Source organism: Solanum stenotomum, chromosome 11 (assembly GCF_019186545.1).
Source record: "Solanum stenotomum isolate F172 chromosome 11, ASM1918654v1, whole genome shotgun sequence".
Classification (NCBI taxonomy): Eukaryota; Viridiplantae; Streptophyta; class Magnoliopsida; order Solanales; family Solanaceae; genus Solanum; species Solanum stenotomum.
This window is the reverse complement of record NC_064292.1, coordinates 114,569-128,895: the sequence shown is the minus strand read 5'-3', so window position 1 is coordinate 128,895 and position 14,327 is coordinate 114,569. Positions and strand designations below refer to the sequence as shown.

The following is a 14,327-nucleotide window of genomic DNA, read 5'->3' as shown; positions in this document are numbered from 1 at the left end:
AGAACAAGTGGTGGCAACCAACAAACAAGGGTTTGGCGGAATGATAAGTACTTTGTCATTCTTAATCAAATTAGGTATCGAATTCGAGTCTCCTTTAGTACGAAGTTACTTTTGTTAGGGATAGTTTACCTCCCTCTCTCCATAAATTTTCCAGCGCAATCCAAATTTAGTAGGAACCAAACGAAAAAGAAGTGGTGGCAACTCCATCTATGTTGCCTCGGGTCAATTTCCATGTCATGCTACTCCCACTAGTATAGTTAAGTTTGAAATTTTGTGCATTACATAACAGCTCAGCACAATGTACAATAAATAATAATTTTATTTTTTTAGAAATTTTAGTAAAAATAAAGTGTATAAATAGTATATATTGAAATTTGAAATGATCTTTATATTTTGTCTTCAAATATAATGATTTTTTAAAAATTTTATCTATGTCGTTCATTTACTTAAAATTTATGGATCAAAGCGTCCATATCCACGACCTAATTTTATTAGGCATAAGTTTAGAGAAACTTTGCATTGTTGGGCATAAGTTGGATAGAAATTAAGTTATGCGACATAAGTTATGTAGTATTTCTCTGATCTAATCTTGCTAAGCATAGTTATAAAGAACTTTTGTCTTACTCAACATAAAATTTGTCGGAATTCAGTTATGTCTTTTACGACGTAACTTATACGTTTTGAAACTGAAGTTTTGCTTCTACCGACACAAGTTCTGTAGGAACTAAGTTATGTCATAATTTTGAATTTAACTTTTGCCTTTACCAAGTTCTATAGAAAATAGACGACATAACTTGTTAACGTGCCCCTTTTAAGGCATAACTCGTGTAATATTATAATATGAAAAATATAAATTTATGCTGAATAAAAATTATTTATTATTTTGATATCAAGATATTTTTGTGGGCCCTCTTGTTGTACTATTGGTTGATATTGAGGACCAAATTTGGTACATGCCATAGGATTACCAAATTATCTCTAATGGCTAAATTGCAAACTCTTTATCTCTTCTCTTACAATTTTCTTCAGTTTCTTGGATGGTAAATTTCTCTTCCCTTTCACAATTTAAAAAAAAATTATATTCATAATGTTCCAATAATATATGTGATGGATGACATGAAATTGTAGGACATTAGCTCTTTTTAGAATTTTGAGCAATTTTATTTCCACCAACTCGGTTACTGGGGTTTATGCTTCTGCTGGTGAACTAATTTGTGAGTTCCAATTTATTTATTTATTTCCTTAATTAATCTCAATCTCATTAAGAAAAAGAAAAAAATCTCTCATTTTTTATGTTTGAGTAAATTTGTGATCTTTATGGTAAAGGTTTGCTGCAATGTTGTGCATTCTTGGAAGTTATACATGGAGCTATTGGTAAAGTATTTTTAATTGGTTACATTTGACAATAGGTAGCTAGAGGTGGAGCCAGAATTTGAAGTTTATGAATTCGGAATACTAATTGTTTTTTTAGTTATTGGCTTCAAAAATAATAATTTGTACATATTCAATGTAGAAATTTAAGTTTGAATCAAAGTTACTGAGTTTGGCTCTGCGGCTCCGCCCCTAGCTAGCTAGCTCATGTTCTAATTCCTTTTTTTTTGGGCTACGAAGGGATTGTTCCTACTGGGGTAGTGCTTCCTCTGATGCAATGGAGTGGACGAACTCATTTTTTGCTAGCAATTGTTCATCAAATTGTTGAGGTTTTGTATCTTTCTTATCAAATCACACTTACTTTTATGCATTAGCTACTCGAATATGATATGCTATGTTGCTCTGACTCCATGAAAACGTTGTTGCAACCATGTCAGATACTCCAAAATGCACTGCTTTTGGAGGATCTAACTCGTACTTGGTGACATTTTTGAGGAGTCCGAGCAACATAGAGTACTTGCTGTTTTTACATAGTATCGTCGTGGGGCTGATTATTGGTGACAATAACAAGATTTATGGAAACTTAATAATGCAATGAAGTCTTTCTTTTTGCTAATCTGTTTTGTGTTAGCATTAGTATTTAGTAGTGAACACAAAGATGCTTCTTGTAGCTCCAGGAATCGCCTTCAGTGTTCATAACGTTTTCCGCTTGGAGCTTAAGTGAGGTGAGTTAATTTTCTTCATCTCTTTGCCTTTCTTACATGTTACTCTCATTTTCTTTTTTCCCTGCCTTCTCCCCCTCTTCTTAATTTAGTTGATTCATGTGTTTAGAACTGTAAACCGTTATCTTTGTGGAACTTACTTGCAATAACTTTAGAACTTACTCCCATTGAAAGGAATGGCTGGAAATGGAAGAAATCAATTGTGCTGGATGAACTTTTGATGTAAGTGAGCACATGGAGGGGACTATAAGGAGTGTATTTAATTATGATTGATTAAAGTATTACGGGACCACGTTTATTTACAGTTGGGAGATATATATGGAATGGGGCAAAGATTTCAACCAAATTTTTTGCTATACGAAACGATTCTCAATGCACATATTAATTCTTACCCAAGAAAATTGGTGGTTGTGTAGAAAACAAAGAAAAACAATGATGATTAGAAAAATCATGAGTTAGACTTTGAAGTGAGGTACCTTTCGTCATTTGTTCCCCCTAGACAAGCTATTGTGGAACTAACTCTGTAGGTGTGCATTGTACTTGCTAACAAGGCAGATCTGAGGTCAGTCTAACCTTGTAGTAGTGATGAGAAGTGATGGAGAAGGAAAAAGGCGAGAAATGTACATACTTGGAGATAAACGTGTCTGACCTGACTTATTTTTTTTCCCTTGTTGTTCTATGTTCTTGTGAGACAACCTGTTCAATTCTCTTGTTAATCCTTCCGTTAGATAAATGCATGTGACCTGATTTATTGAAGATATTGCATCTTTTTAACTTCTCCAAACTGACAGTAGTTGGGGAAAGAAACGGTAAAACAGGACTGAGGTAGGCCACAGTGTGAGTTGTCTGATTCATATTATTGTACAAATACAGTAAGTGGTTATATTTACTCATACACATGCTCGGTAACAATAGTTTCCTATACGTATAAGAACAGAAACTACACTTAATCTTATCCCATAGGCCGAGAAAGATAGATTGACAGTTTGCTATAATGTGTAGAGGTATTTTCTTTGTTCAGTTTTCTGTCTGATATTGTACTTTTTAGCTGAGAGGCTATTTTGAAATTGAAAAACATCTATTCAGTTACTGAAGCGAGTAAGATTGTTGAGAAGTTTTGCATTTAATTGATCCGCTGCATATGCCACATGACCGAAAGATGATACATGTGGAATTTACGTCATAGGTTTTGCTCAACCACGAGTGAATTTCCTTCTAGGCAATGCTCAGAATCATTTCTACCATTTGTATCTTGGCAGGAAGATTCTGTTCTCCTCTGTACTACTAATTATCCTATGTCGTCTTCATATGCTTATCTCCTTAATCCAACAAAGTGGTCAACTTTGTTTCACAGGAAATCTGTTTTTTCCTCAGAAGTAACCAACAACATACCCAGTGTAATCCCACAAGTAGGGTTTAGGGAGGGTAGAGTGCACTGTACGCATGCAGACCTTACCCTTACCTCGTAGAGATAGAGATATTGTTTATGATAGAACCTCGGTTTTAGATAAAGCATTTCCAAGCAGTTTGAGAAAAAGAATACATACATTAAAGAAGTAGCAACAACGAACTAATGTGAATGCCTCAAAAGTAACCAACTGATGATAATTAAAACCCGTCACTCCCATCATCTTCAAGTCCTTTTCCACAAGTTACTCTAATATGAAAAACATATAAATTGTCATAATTAGAAACTCAGTGCATCTGCAAGGAAGTTAAATGACTTTGTTTCTACTTCCACAAAAATACTTAAAACTGAAAATTCCGAACTCTTTTTTCCTATTCCTGTGGAGTCTTTTAACAGTCTAAAAAGGTTCGACATGTCTTCATAAGTTCTATCTCCCATTAGACCAGACACTTAATAATGCTATAACATTTTTCACGTCTGATAATAACGCTCGTTGTTTTTAGCTGTAGTCTTCACTCCTAAAGCTATCCTACAAGTTATAGAGTACCGGTTTGGTGACTTAGTGGTTTAATGCGTTTTGTAATATCCAATTGGTTACAAAAACATTATTGATTCAAAGCTAACCGTATCCACTCTATCCTTATTAATTTGCAAAGTTTTAGTGCACAGTAACGTTTAAGCGGTACTTTTAGGGAAAAGTATACTGAAATTGAAATGCCAAAAGCCCACCTTTAGGCAAAAGCTATCCTAAAGTAGCTTATACTGTAACATGAAACATTGACAGAAACACGAACTCAGAATGTGATTCTAAGCTTTACGAACCTAATCTCAGGCCCAAATATTTACTAGTTATGTTCTGTTTGAGTTGCAACAACTTTTCCATGTTTTGGTCTATACTTCATCCTTTTGATCGTCTTCCGTTGATCTTGCATGATGATAAACTTTAAACAATTATATGATCCTGTTTTGCTACTCAATGCAGGTGATCAGATACTCACACTATGCTTTGAGTTGCATTGGGAGTCCACCATACTTGATCACATACCTCAGGTTCGAATTCTCTTGCAGAAAATAATGCCTCTGGTTACTCAGGAGAGAGTATATTACTCGGAATTTTTTTGGTTTTGAATATCTTTTTGCCTATTAGGTACACTGCTTTCATTTTACTGTATCCCGTTGGAGTCGGACCTGGTGAAAGTAAGTTAACAATTTTGTTAACACTAATTTTATCATATTCATAGTATTTTATTTCATGCATTTCTTTTTGTGGTCTCTTTGTCTCGTATGTGTAAAATCTGAAAATCTTCGACTTCATTTCTATGCAGTATGGCTTATGTACCAGGCACTTCCGTTCATTAAAACGAGAAACCTGTATGCAGATACTCTTCCTTTCAGTTATTATAACTTTGTCAAGGTACGTTTCGATATCCTGAAAGAAAGAGTAATTTCTACTGGAACTTTAATACGCGAACAATTTTTAATGACGAAAGATAACTTTGGCTTTTGCCACCATAACGACGACCTCCTTCAGCTTTACTTTTGCATCAACTCTCTCCATTTCTTTAGACGAATTTCGGGGTTCATTCTGTATATAGCTTTGTTTCTTAGATCAGATAAGGCACTTATTCTGTCTAAAACTTTAAAATATAGAAATGCAACTTGCATTGTCCTGTAAATGTAGCAAGTAGATCAGCATTTCTAGCTGATATTGGTGTGCATCATTCATATGAATGACGCGGGCTTGCTTTGGAAAATGCCCAGAGAGGCGAGCAGAGACAAATCTAGAATTTCTAGAACATGGACGCACTACTAAGAAAGGAGAAAAAAGAGAGTATTAAGTGGGAATTCCTTTGGGTATTAACACAACATTCAACTAAGTGCATCATTCAGCCTTTTTTGTAGCACGAGTGTCAACAGATAATATTAGATTAATTATGTGAAAACATGTACACTAAATACATAGTTTGACAGAAATACCATGGGTTCACGTGTATAGTAATTTTGGTACTAAATCCGCCCTTGAGAGAGAGATCCTACTTGCTTATAAATAGAATGTTGTTTTGTTATAGACATAAATGAGCTTTTTAACTTGGCTGATATTTATGTCCTCTAACTTTAGGTGAGCACAAATAGACACTTAAGCTTGTATAAAGTTGAACAAGTAGACATAATCATCCTACGTGGCATAATACAAGTAGGACACATGTATTTGCTTGTTCAACTTTATACAAGTTTAAGTACCTATTTATGCAAATCCAAAGTTGGAAGGCATAGATGTTAGCTAATGCCAAATTAAAGAGCACGCATATGTATCATGTCATAAAAATACTTCATTTTTTCATTTCTAACTTCAGGTTCTGCTTCTGTTATACCCTCTTCTATGGCTCAAACTTTATCTGCACTTGTTCAAGCAACGCCGATCAAAGCTGGGTAAATATCACAAGACAAAGAAGACATGAGAGTCCATGAAAACTTAAATTAAGGGTTCATTTACTTGGTGAGATAAGGATAATAATTTCAAAACAAAATGTGGATTATTTTATTTCGCATTTGGTTATGGATATTAACCAGTCATGAAATTATTTTATTCCAATATTTGTACTAAAATGATGGATTACATGTCCAATATAAAAGGCGAGTCAGCTAATCACATGAAATATCACAACTGATTGAATATCCTTGTCTATTCCATCCCATGGATCAAGTGTATGATGCGTTTGTCCATCAACAGACTTTCTGCTGGTGAATGTTCAAATATAATTTGTTTATCTGAACTTAGTGAACTCTAAGCTTAATATCTATTGGAGAAACTTAACATTCGTATGCTACTATTAGAGAAATGGAACGTTATAGCAATTATACCTTACAGGTATAATTAAGTTTGAATTACTATTATAATGTATGATGCATGCATCCTATACTTAAAAAATCATAGAAGAAAAGAGTTGTAAACCTTTGCGCATGTGAATTAATCCCTTTATTCACAAGATAATTTAATTGTGTTGCTTTGAGTAAAAATGTATCCAAGCTATAACCCAGATTACCAATTCCTTTCCTCACAAGATTCGTTTGACATTTTTTCATACAATTTTTTTAGAAAATGATTTCTCCTGGCATGCAGAGGACCTTTATTTCTTCATTTTGAGTCTTCCTTTTAATTAATTAATTAATTAGTTTGAAGCTACTCCAATGTTCAAGGAAAGGTACACATACAAATAATTAGAATTCTGTAAGTGTAGTGTACTAGCTTTATGGCCAAGTGATACCATATCTTTATTCATTTTATGAAGCAGCAATATAACATAGACAATATTGAGTTCACTTTACTAACCTTCTATTTGGGAAAAGAAGCATGTGAAAGGCACCTTCCAAAGGAACCTAGTTAAGTAATAATTATCAATCAAATAATGCAATCATATATGTGCCCCCCAAATAACTAGTATAAAATGGGGGATGTAGTAATGGAAATTTCATCAGTACTCATTCAACACAAGTAGTTGAACAATTAGAAAAGAAGAGGTTGACACATTCAAGCAATTGATATAAAGATAGTGAAATGGCTAGATTGATTGTGGGTTTGGGGATTGTCATGCTAATGTTTATAGCATTGGCAGAGGCGACTCCCCCGGGAATAGCTGATCATCCAAGCCATTCTCATTGCTCAGATGATGAGATTAAGCAATGTAAAAATCTTCCTCATGTCTGTCCCAAATTCTGTCCAAATGGCTGCATAACCGAATGTCGTTCTTGCAAGCCTATTTGTGTTGATGGCCCATCTCCTCCCGAGGAACAAACTCCACCATCGCCATCTCCTCCTAAGGAAGAAACTCCACCACCCAAGGAAGAAACTCCACCTCCATCTCCACCCAAGGAAGAAACTCCACCATCGCCTTCTCCTCCTAAGGAAGAAACTCCACCACCATCTCCTCCTAAAGAAGAAACTCCACCTCCATCACCACCCAAGGAAGAAACTCCACCACCATCTCCTCCTAAAGAAGAAACTCCACCTCCATCACCACCCAAGGAAGAAACTCCACCACCATCTCCTCCTAAAGAAGAAACTCCACCTCCATCTCCACCCAAGGATGAAACTCCACCATCATCTCCACCCAAGGAGGAAACTCCACTGTCATCTCCACCCAAGGAGGAAACTCCACCGTCATCTCCTCCTAAGGAATCAACTCCACCACCTTCAGTGCCATCCTCATCTCCACCTCCTCCAGCTTATCCACCACCTACTCCTAAACCACCCACACCTAAGATGGTCAAGTGCAAGAACAAGTACTACCCTAGTTGTTATGCTAACCAGCATGCATGCCCTACCTCTTGCCCCGAGAGTTGTCAAGTCGATTGTGTCTCTTGCAAACCCGTTTGTAGTAAGTATAACTACTAATTTTCCTTATTTTCTTGCAATAATTTCTCTATTTATTTCCCTTATTCTTTTTATTTGGGATGTAGAATGTGACCAGCCTGGAGCAGTTTGCCAAGATCCACGATTCATCGGTGGAGATGGAATTACCTTTTACTTCCATGGCAAGAAGGACAAAGATTTTTGCCTAGTTTCAGACCCTGAATTCCACATAAATGCACACTTCATCGGAAGGAGAAACGAGAACATGAAGAGAGACTTTACTTGGGTACAATCCATTGGTATCCTTTATGGAACTCACAAAATCTCAGTTGCTGCACTAAAAACATCAACATGGGATGATTCCATTGACCGTCTAGCCCTTCATTTCAACGATGAACCAATATTTCTTCCTGAAAGTGAAGGCGCGAGTTGGAAGTCTGAAACTGTACGTAAGACCTCAATTACAAGAATCAGCAATACTAACGAGGTTGTCATTGATGTAGAAAATGTATTGACAATCACAGCCAAGATTGTGCCTATTACGGAGCATGAATCGCGAGTACATAACTATGGGATAACGAGTGATGATTGCTTTGCTCATCTTGAACTTGGGTTCAAGTTTGTATCGTTGAGTGATGAAGTGAATGGTGTTTTAGGCCAAACTTATAAGAAAGACTACGTGAGCAAAGTTAAAATGGGAGTTTTGATGCCAATAATGGGAGGTGACAGAAAATTTGCAGCTTCAGGACTCTTCAATGCTGATTGTTCCGTAGCTAGATTTCAAGCAAATGAAGAACAATCCGACATTTTTAAGGCTCCCATGAACTTAGAGCTTCCAAGTTTGAATTGCAATAGCGGAATTTATGGACGTGGAGTTGTCTGCAAGCGATAGACATTATTATCTTACCATTTTATATGATCATTTTATCACAATAAGGTTTGTAAACCAATCTAACAATTAATGGTCCTATACGTATAAAAGAAAAACAAACACTCTTTGATTTTTTATTTCTATGATTAATGATATTGTTTCCTGATAATGGGAATCATTGTGTTATTGAGGGAGTATATGTTCAACGTGTTACTTATAATTGTTTACCTTTTCATTGTGGATTTCAAAGGAAAATAAGACAAACACATTAGAGATGAAAGAGGCTCGATCGAATTCTCAATCTCATAATCATTAAAAGAAGCTATGAGTCCTTTGCGCTAGCCAACAATATCACTATCCATTTTCTTTTAGGGAAAATTACGCGCATATTGTGTATAAACACCTTTTATCTCATGAGCACTTAGGCTACATGTAGTTCATGTTCAAGCATTTGATTTTTGCTTGACATCAAGGATTTCAAAAGCAATTATTGTGTCGAATACGGAAAGCTTGGGAATGCGATGAGTAAAAGATTATTGGAACACCACCTATATATTTTTGAGATTTGGAAATCAATCTACTAGTTCGACTCAGTTGGTTGAAAAAGTATCTATTATAATGAGTTGACCTTTGCAGCTAAATGTGGTTTGAGTAGATGCATACTTTTGAAATATAGAGACTTTACCATTGAAGTGGATTCGTTATATCTTGTTCAAATGATCAATGAAAATAAGTGCTATAATTAAAAACTAAACATGAAGTATAACACTGTTTTCAAGAAGATCACTATACGATTGCAGACCATCTTGTTAAATTAATCGTCCGCGGTCAGAATGAGGTCTATTATGACACTTATCAGCAACTTCCTATGTATGGGGTCTAAGGGTCCATTCCAACGGGATAAGAGTCAAATACCTTTTATAAGGCTCAAATTTGACAAGACAAACTTTTTTGTTAGTTAGCTAGATAGGTTATTCCTTTTATAACAGTTCCAAGTAAAAAAAAATATAGAAGAATTATTATACCAAAGTAGGAAAAAAAGAAATGAAAGAGGGAATTAATTATTGATATCATGTGGTCCTAAGTCCACCTACGTTCAAAATCATTTTTTTTTTGGTTTAGCATTTTATTGGATAAGACGATAATAAAACTAGAGGTACTCTTAATTTCTTCACTTGCAAAATTCCAAATGAAAATTACTTACTACTACATTTTTTCTATGTGCCACTAAATAAAAGTACAATTGAATCAGCATTTTTTCTATGGATTGTGTGTTGTTTAATCAGCTATTAGCTCCAAGAATCTTCATTAGCTCAAATGTTCATCATCAATCTTTTGGTAATTCACATAATAATATTGTTGGAATTGGACACTATAGAAAAAGACTATCTTCTCCCAATTTGAATACTTGGACATGTAGGGTTGCTGAGACTCCATTTGAGAATGGATCTTTATTTGAAACATTGAGTGCTGAAATAACCCCTCAAACTATTGATTTCTTTGTGAGTGAAACAGAGGGTGATCCTGATTGTCCCACTAAAGGCTATTCTTCAATTGGAGAGGCACTTAATGCATTGTCTCAAGGAAAGGTTGGTGCTTTCTTGTAATACTCTCACTCTGTCTCGATTTCTGTGGCACTGTTTGGATTTTGAACGTCAAACAAGATTGCTTTTTTTAACTGTGATTTGTTTATATGTTTTTTAAATATTTTGTACGTTAATTATTGTGACTTAGTAGAGGTTCGTATTTGAAAACTAACTTTTTCAAGTTCGAAATACAACTTTCAAGTTTGAATTTTGAATTTTCACAATCGAACATTGATTTTCAAATAAAATGAAGTACAACATGATTTTTGACTAATCGGACAGGACAATTCAGTTGGATATAAGATGAAGTCATACCGATCTATCATGGTTTGCATTTGTTTCTAAAATATATATTTTTTTCTCTTCTTTTAATAGTATTTCACTCATGGTACCTCAAAAAATAATTTTTAAATAAATGTGTCACTTATGATACCTGAAAACATAATTCTTTAAATAAATTTGTGTGAGACTATATGTTGAAGACATGTACTCGCTGACAACTTAAAGTTTAATGAGACGGTCACACAATTCAACATGACTCGTATTACAAGCTATATAGTACTAGTAGATTTTCATTTTGGTAGAACTTATGATTGTGAAAATGTATCAGTTTGTCATTGTTGTAGATGATGAAAGTGGGGGAGTGGAAGGAAACCTTGTCATGGCAGCATCATTTATTAGTGCCGAGGCAATTGCATTTATGGTGAGACATGGTTCAGGCATTATTTCTGTGGGCATGAAAGAAGAGGATCTTGAGAGGCTTAATCTTCCTTTGATGTCACCTGAAAAAGAAAATGACTCTTCTGCTCCATCCTTCACAATCACAGTGGTAATATGATAGTATTACTCTTCTCTTCCTTTCATAGACAAAAAGTGTTGTAATGTACTTAGAAGTCACTGAATAAGGTGTATTAGTAATAGTGAGATTAGTTATGTTGGGATTACTTCTTATGCACGGTTTTTGTTTGGTGTATTTAGGTAGTTATGTCTTCAATCATGCTTTTTCGGTGTATTAATGACTCTTGTATTGCTAATACCATAATTTGCTATGTATTAATTATTCACCATGTAATACTGGATAGACTGAAGTATACCATCCATATATATAACAATTTTACAAGCTGTTATGCGTTAGTGATCATGTTTGCTTACTGAAGTACCATGTTTAATTATGCAAAGGATGCTAAGAAGGGCACATCTACTGGTGTATCGGCTTCGGATAGGGCTAAAACTGTCCTGGCATTGTCATCTCCTACTTCTACTCCTGAAGATTTCATAAGGCCAGGCCATGTTTTTCCTCTCAAGTATCGGAATGGTGGAGTCTTAAGAAGATTTGGTCATACTGAGGCTTCGGTTGATTTAGTAACGTCAGCTGGCTTGCAACCAGTTTCTGTTCTTTCAACTATAGTTGATAAAAATGATGGTTCTATAGCCTCTATGCTCATTTTGAAAAATTTGGCCTTGGACCACAAGATTCCGATTGTATCAATAACTGATTTAGTAAGGTGAATCATTAACATATTTTCGTATTGCAGCCTTCAATTTGTACTGAAGCTTGAGAAAGCAACAACGGCCAGGTTTCTTATTTGTATGTCATGTTTTACTGCTTGCAGATATAGGAGAAAGAGGGAGAAGCTTGTCGAAAGAACTGCAGTATCTCGTTTACCAACTAAATGGGGATTATTCGATGCTTACTGTTACCGTTCAAAGCTTGATGGTACAGAGCATATAGCTGTCGTAAAGGTCAGAGATTTCTCCTTTGATAGTATAAACTATTAGTGTTTAGTGAATTTTATCATCTGGAATTCCTTTAAACTTTAAAGCCTTCAACAGGGTGATATTGGAAATGGTCAAGATGTGTTGGTAAGGGTACATTCAGAGTGTTTGACAGGGGATATTTTTGGATCACGACGATGTGATTGTGGTAATCAGCTGGATTTGGCAATGCAGCTGATTGAGGAAGCTGGTAGGGGTTTGGTTATCTATCTCAGAGGCCACGAAGGACGAGGCATTGGCTTAGGCCACAAGCTTCAGGCCTATAATTTGCAAGATGAGGGACATGATACTGTTGAAGCCAATCTAGAGCTCGGCTTTGCTGCAGATGCTCGTGAATATGGCATTGGCGCGCAGGTTAGTGTGATCATGTGCTTATTTTCTACTACTAGAGTAACTAACTATTAATTAATGGAAGAATATGATTTCATTGATTGCAACAGATGTTAAGGGATATAGGAGTTCGTACCATGCGCCTAATGACTAACAATCCAGCAAAATTTACGGGTTTAAAGGGTTATGGTTTAGCAGTCGTTGGACGGGTACCAGTTTTGACACCCTTCACAGATGAAAACAGGAAGTATTTGGAAACCAAAAGAACAAAGATGGGTCACATATATGGATCTGATGTACAAGGACCTATTAAGGCGTCCATCAAACGGAATTTGGAGAAACAAGATCCATCCCAGGAAAGAAATGAAAGTTGAGTAAGTACAGATTACTTTCAAGGAGGGAGAGACTTTCATCTGTTGCATACTTCATTCACATTTTTTTATTGTAGAACTTATTCTATGAGATATATTCCAATTACAGAAAAGAAAACACACTAAAGCACCCATTATACATAAATACCTTCTTGATACAAAAGCTCAATGATCTCTTTTTAGCTTAATTTCTGTATCTCATTTCATCTTTTGAGAGATTTTGCAAGTTCGAAGTACTACTATGTTCAACCAACTGAAACAAACAGTACAAGTAAGGAAAAATGTGAGTTTCAATCGATAAGCTTAAACAAAACGTATACCTCAATGGAGCTATAAACTTCAGGTGACCACAGTTAAAATTAGCTTGGTGTAATTTGTGTTTCTAGTTTGATTTGCCTAGTTTTACTCGGTCAATTATCGCGTCTAGTTTCTATTGATTTATTATTCTGATTCTTTCTTTTTCCTCATTGGTGTTCCTGTTGCAGAATTATCTCTACTAAGAAGGATAAAAGTATAATAACTGAAATGTGTTCTTCATATATTTCACTTCTATGCTCTGAAGTTGTTAAATCTGCTTCCGTTGGCTGAACCAAACGTACCATCACCGACTATTAACTTTCATGGACAACCAGAAAGAGAAGTGAAGGATGAAGCTGCTTAGTTTCTAGCTATGTTCTTATAAGAATTCCTAGTCTCTTATCAACATCTTCTCGTGCACGCGGGCTTGTCTTTGCTAATCCAATAGTATGATATCCATACCAAGTAATTGTTAGACACAATTGGAGATGGAAAACCCACTAGTCAGAACTTCCTTCTACAACTCTAGAAAGAATGATTCTGTAATATCTGTGACCGGATATCCTCATTGTGAACTGATCGTTCACGATTGAAATCTTCCCTTCTCAGAGTTTCCAGTAATGTGTTCATAGTAATGGAATGTCCTTGCTGCATTTTGACACTAAACACATTTGATCTGCATAGTGGGCAGCTTGAATGAATCTGAAACCAAGTGTCAATGCATGCAACATGAAAGACATGAGAGCAATAAGGTAAGTGTTTCAGCCATTCACCTTCTTGAAATTCACCTAAGCAAACTGCACAATCTGAGTTATTTGGTCTAGTAGTTTGTTCGTCGTTCTTCTTGAACTGAGTGATTGGTAGTGAATGCATAATATAGGAGTCTAGACCACGACTTTGGAGCTGTGAATCATGATCTTCAAGAATATGATCGTTTAGTTGACGCCTTTGAATTGGATTTCTGTAGAACTGCACAGATAGAAATCCACAGCAACGCGTCTGTATAATCTTGAAGTAACTGAATAGCAGAAGGATAAAACAAACTATCCCTACTGAGACAATCAGTAGCGGATCCCAATGCAAAGGTCCAATGCCTGGAGTGGAGTCTGGACTAGACATGCTATTCTGAATTTCAACAGGAAAGACTTCTAAGAATTGAATTGATAGGCCTTTTAAGACAAGTTACTTAGTTTAGGACCTTAGTAATTGGAGAGACTACTAAGTTTAGAAAAACTGTTGAGGAC

General features: G+C 35.6%; 4 protein-coding genes across 5 annotated transcripts; 3 read left to right on the top strand and 1 right to left on the bottom strand.

Moving 5' to 3' along the window:
• The first annotated feature begins 938 nt into the window (after positions 1-938).
• Positions 939-6,281, top strand: LOC125844053 (uncharacterized). The gene is made up of 9 exons (XM_049523288.1): positions 939-1,040; positions 1,129-1,214; positions 1,327-1,374; positions 1,612-1,700; positions 2,043-2,096; positions 4,484-4,551; positions 4,649-4,698; positions 4,827-4,915; positions 5,856-6,281. The coding sequence occupies exons 1-9, from the start codon at positions 982-984 to the stop codon at positions 5,958-5,960; spliced, it is 648 nt and encodes a 215-aa protein (XP_049379245.1). The 5' UTR covers positions 939-981; the 3' UTR covers positions 5,961-6,281.
• Positions 6,282-7,057: 776 nt separating this feature from the next.
• Positions 7,058-8,805, top strand: LOC125844051 (uncharacterized). The gene is made up of 2 exons (XM_049523285.1): positions 7,058-7,877; positions 7,960-8,805. The coding sequence occupies exons 1-2, from the start codon at positions 7,058-7,060 to the stop codon at positions 8,742-8,744; spliced, it is 1,605 nt and encodes a 534-aa protein (XP_049379242.1). The 3' UTR covers positions 8,745-8,805.
• Positions 8,806-9,896: 1,091 nt separating this feature from the next.
• Positions 9,897-12,949, top strand: LOC125844052 (monofunctional riboflavin biosynthesis protein RIBA 3, chloroplastic). 2 transcript variants are annotated; one of them, XM_049523286.1, is made up of 6 exons: positions 9,897-10,312; positions 10,920-11,138; positions 11,489-11,814; positions 11,923-12,052; positions 12,143-12,439; positions 12,526-12,949. In XM_049523286.1, exons 1-6 carry the CDS (start codon positions 9,986-9,988, stop codon positions 12,787-12,789), a joined length of 1,563 nt encoding a protein of 520 aa, XP_049379243.1. In that variant the 5' UTR covers positions 9,897-9,985; the 3' UTR covers positions 12,790-12,949. The 2 variants fall into 2 exon arrangements, with proteins under 2 accessions (XP_049379243.1, XP_049379244.1); XM_049523287.1 differs by having other exon boundaries at positions 10,175-10,312; positions 10,936-11,138.
• Positions 12,950-13,608: 659 nt separating this feature from the next.
• On the bottom strand, positions 13,609-14,202 carry LOC125844418 (RING-H2 finger protein ATL66-like). The gene has a single exon (XM_049523735.1). The coding sequence runs from the start codon at positions 14,200-14,202 to the stop codon at positions 13,609-13,611; it is 594 nt and encodes a 197-aa protein (XP_049379692.1).
• Between the last annotated feature and the right edge of the window lie 125 nt (positions 14,203-14,327).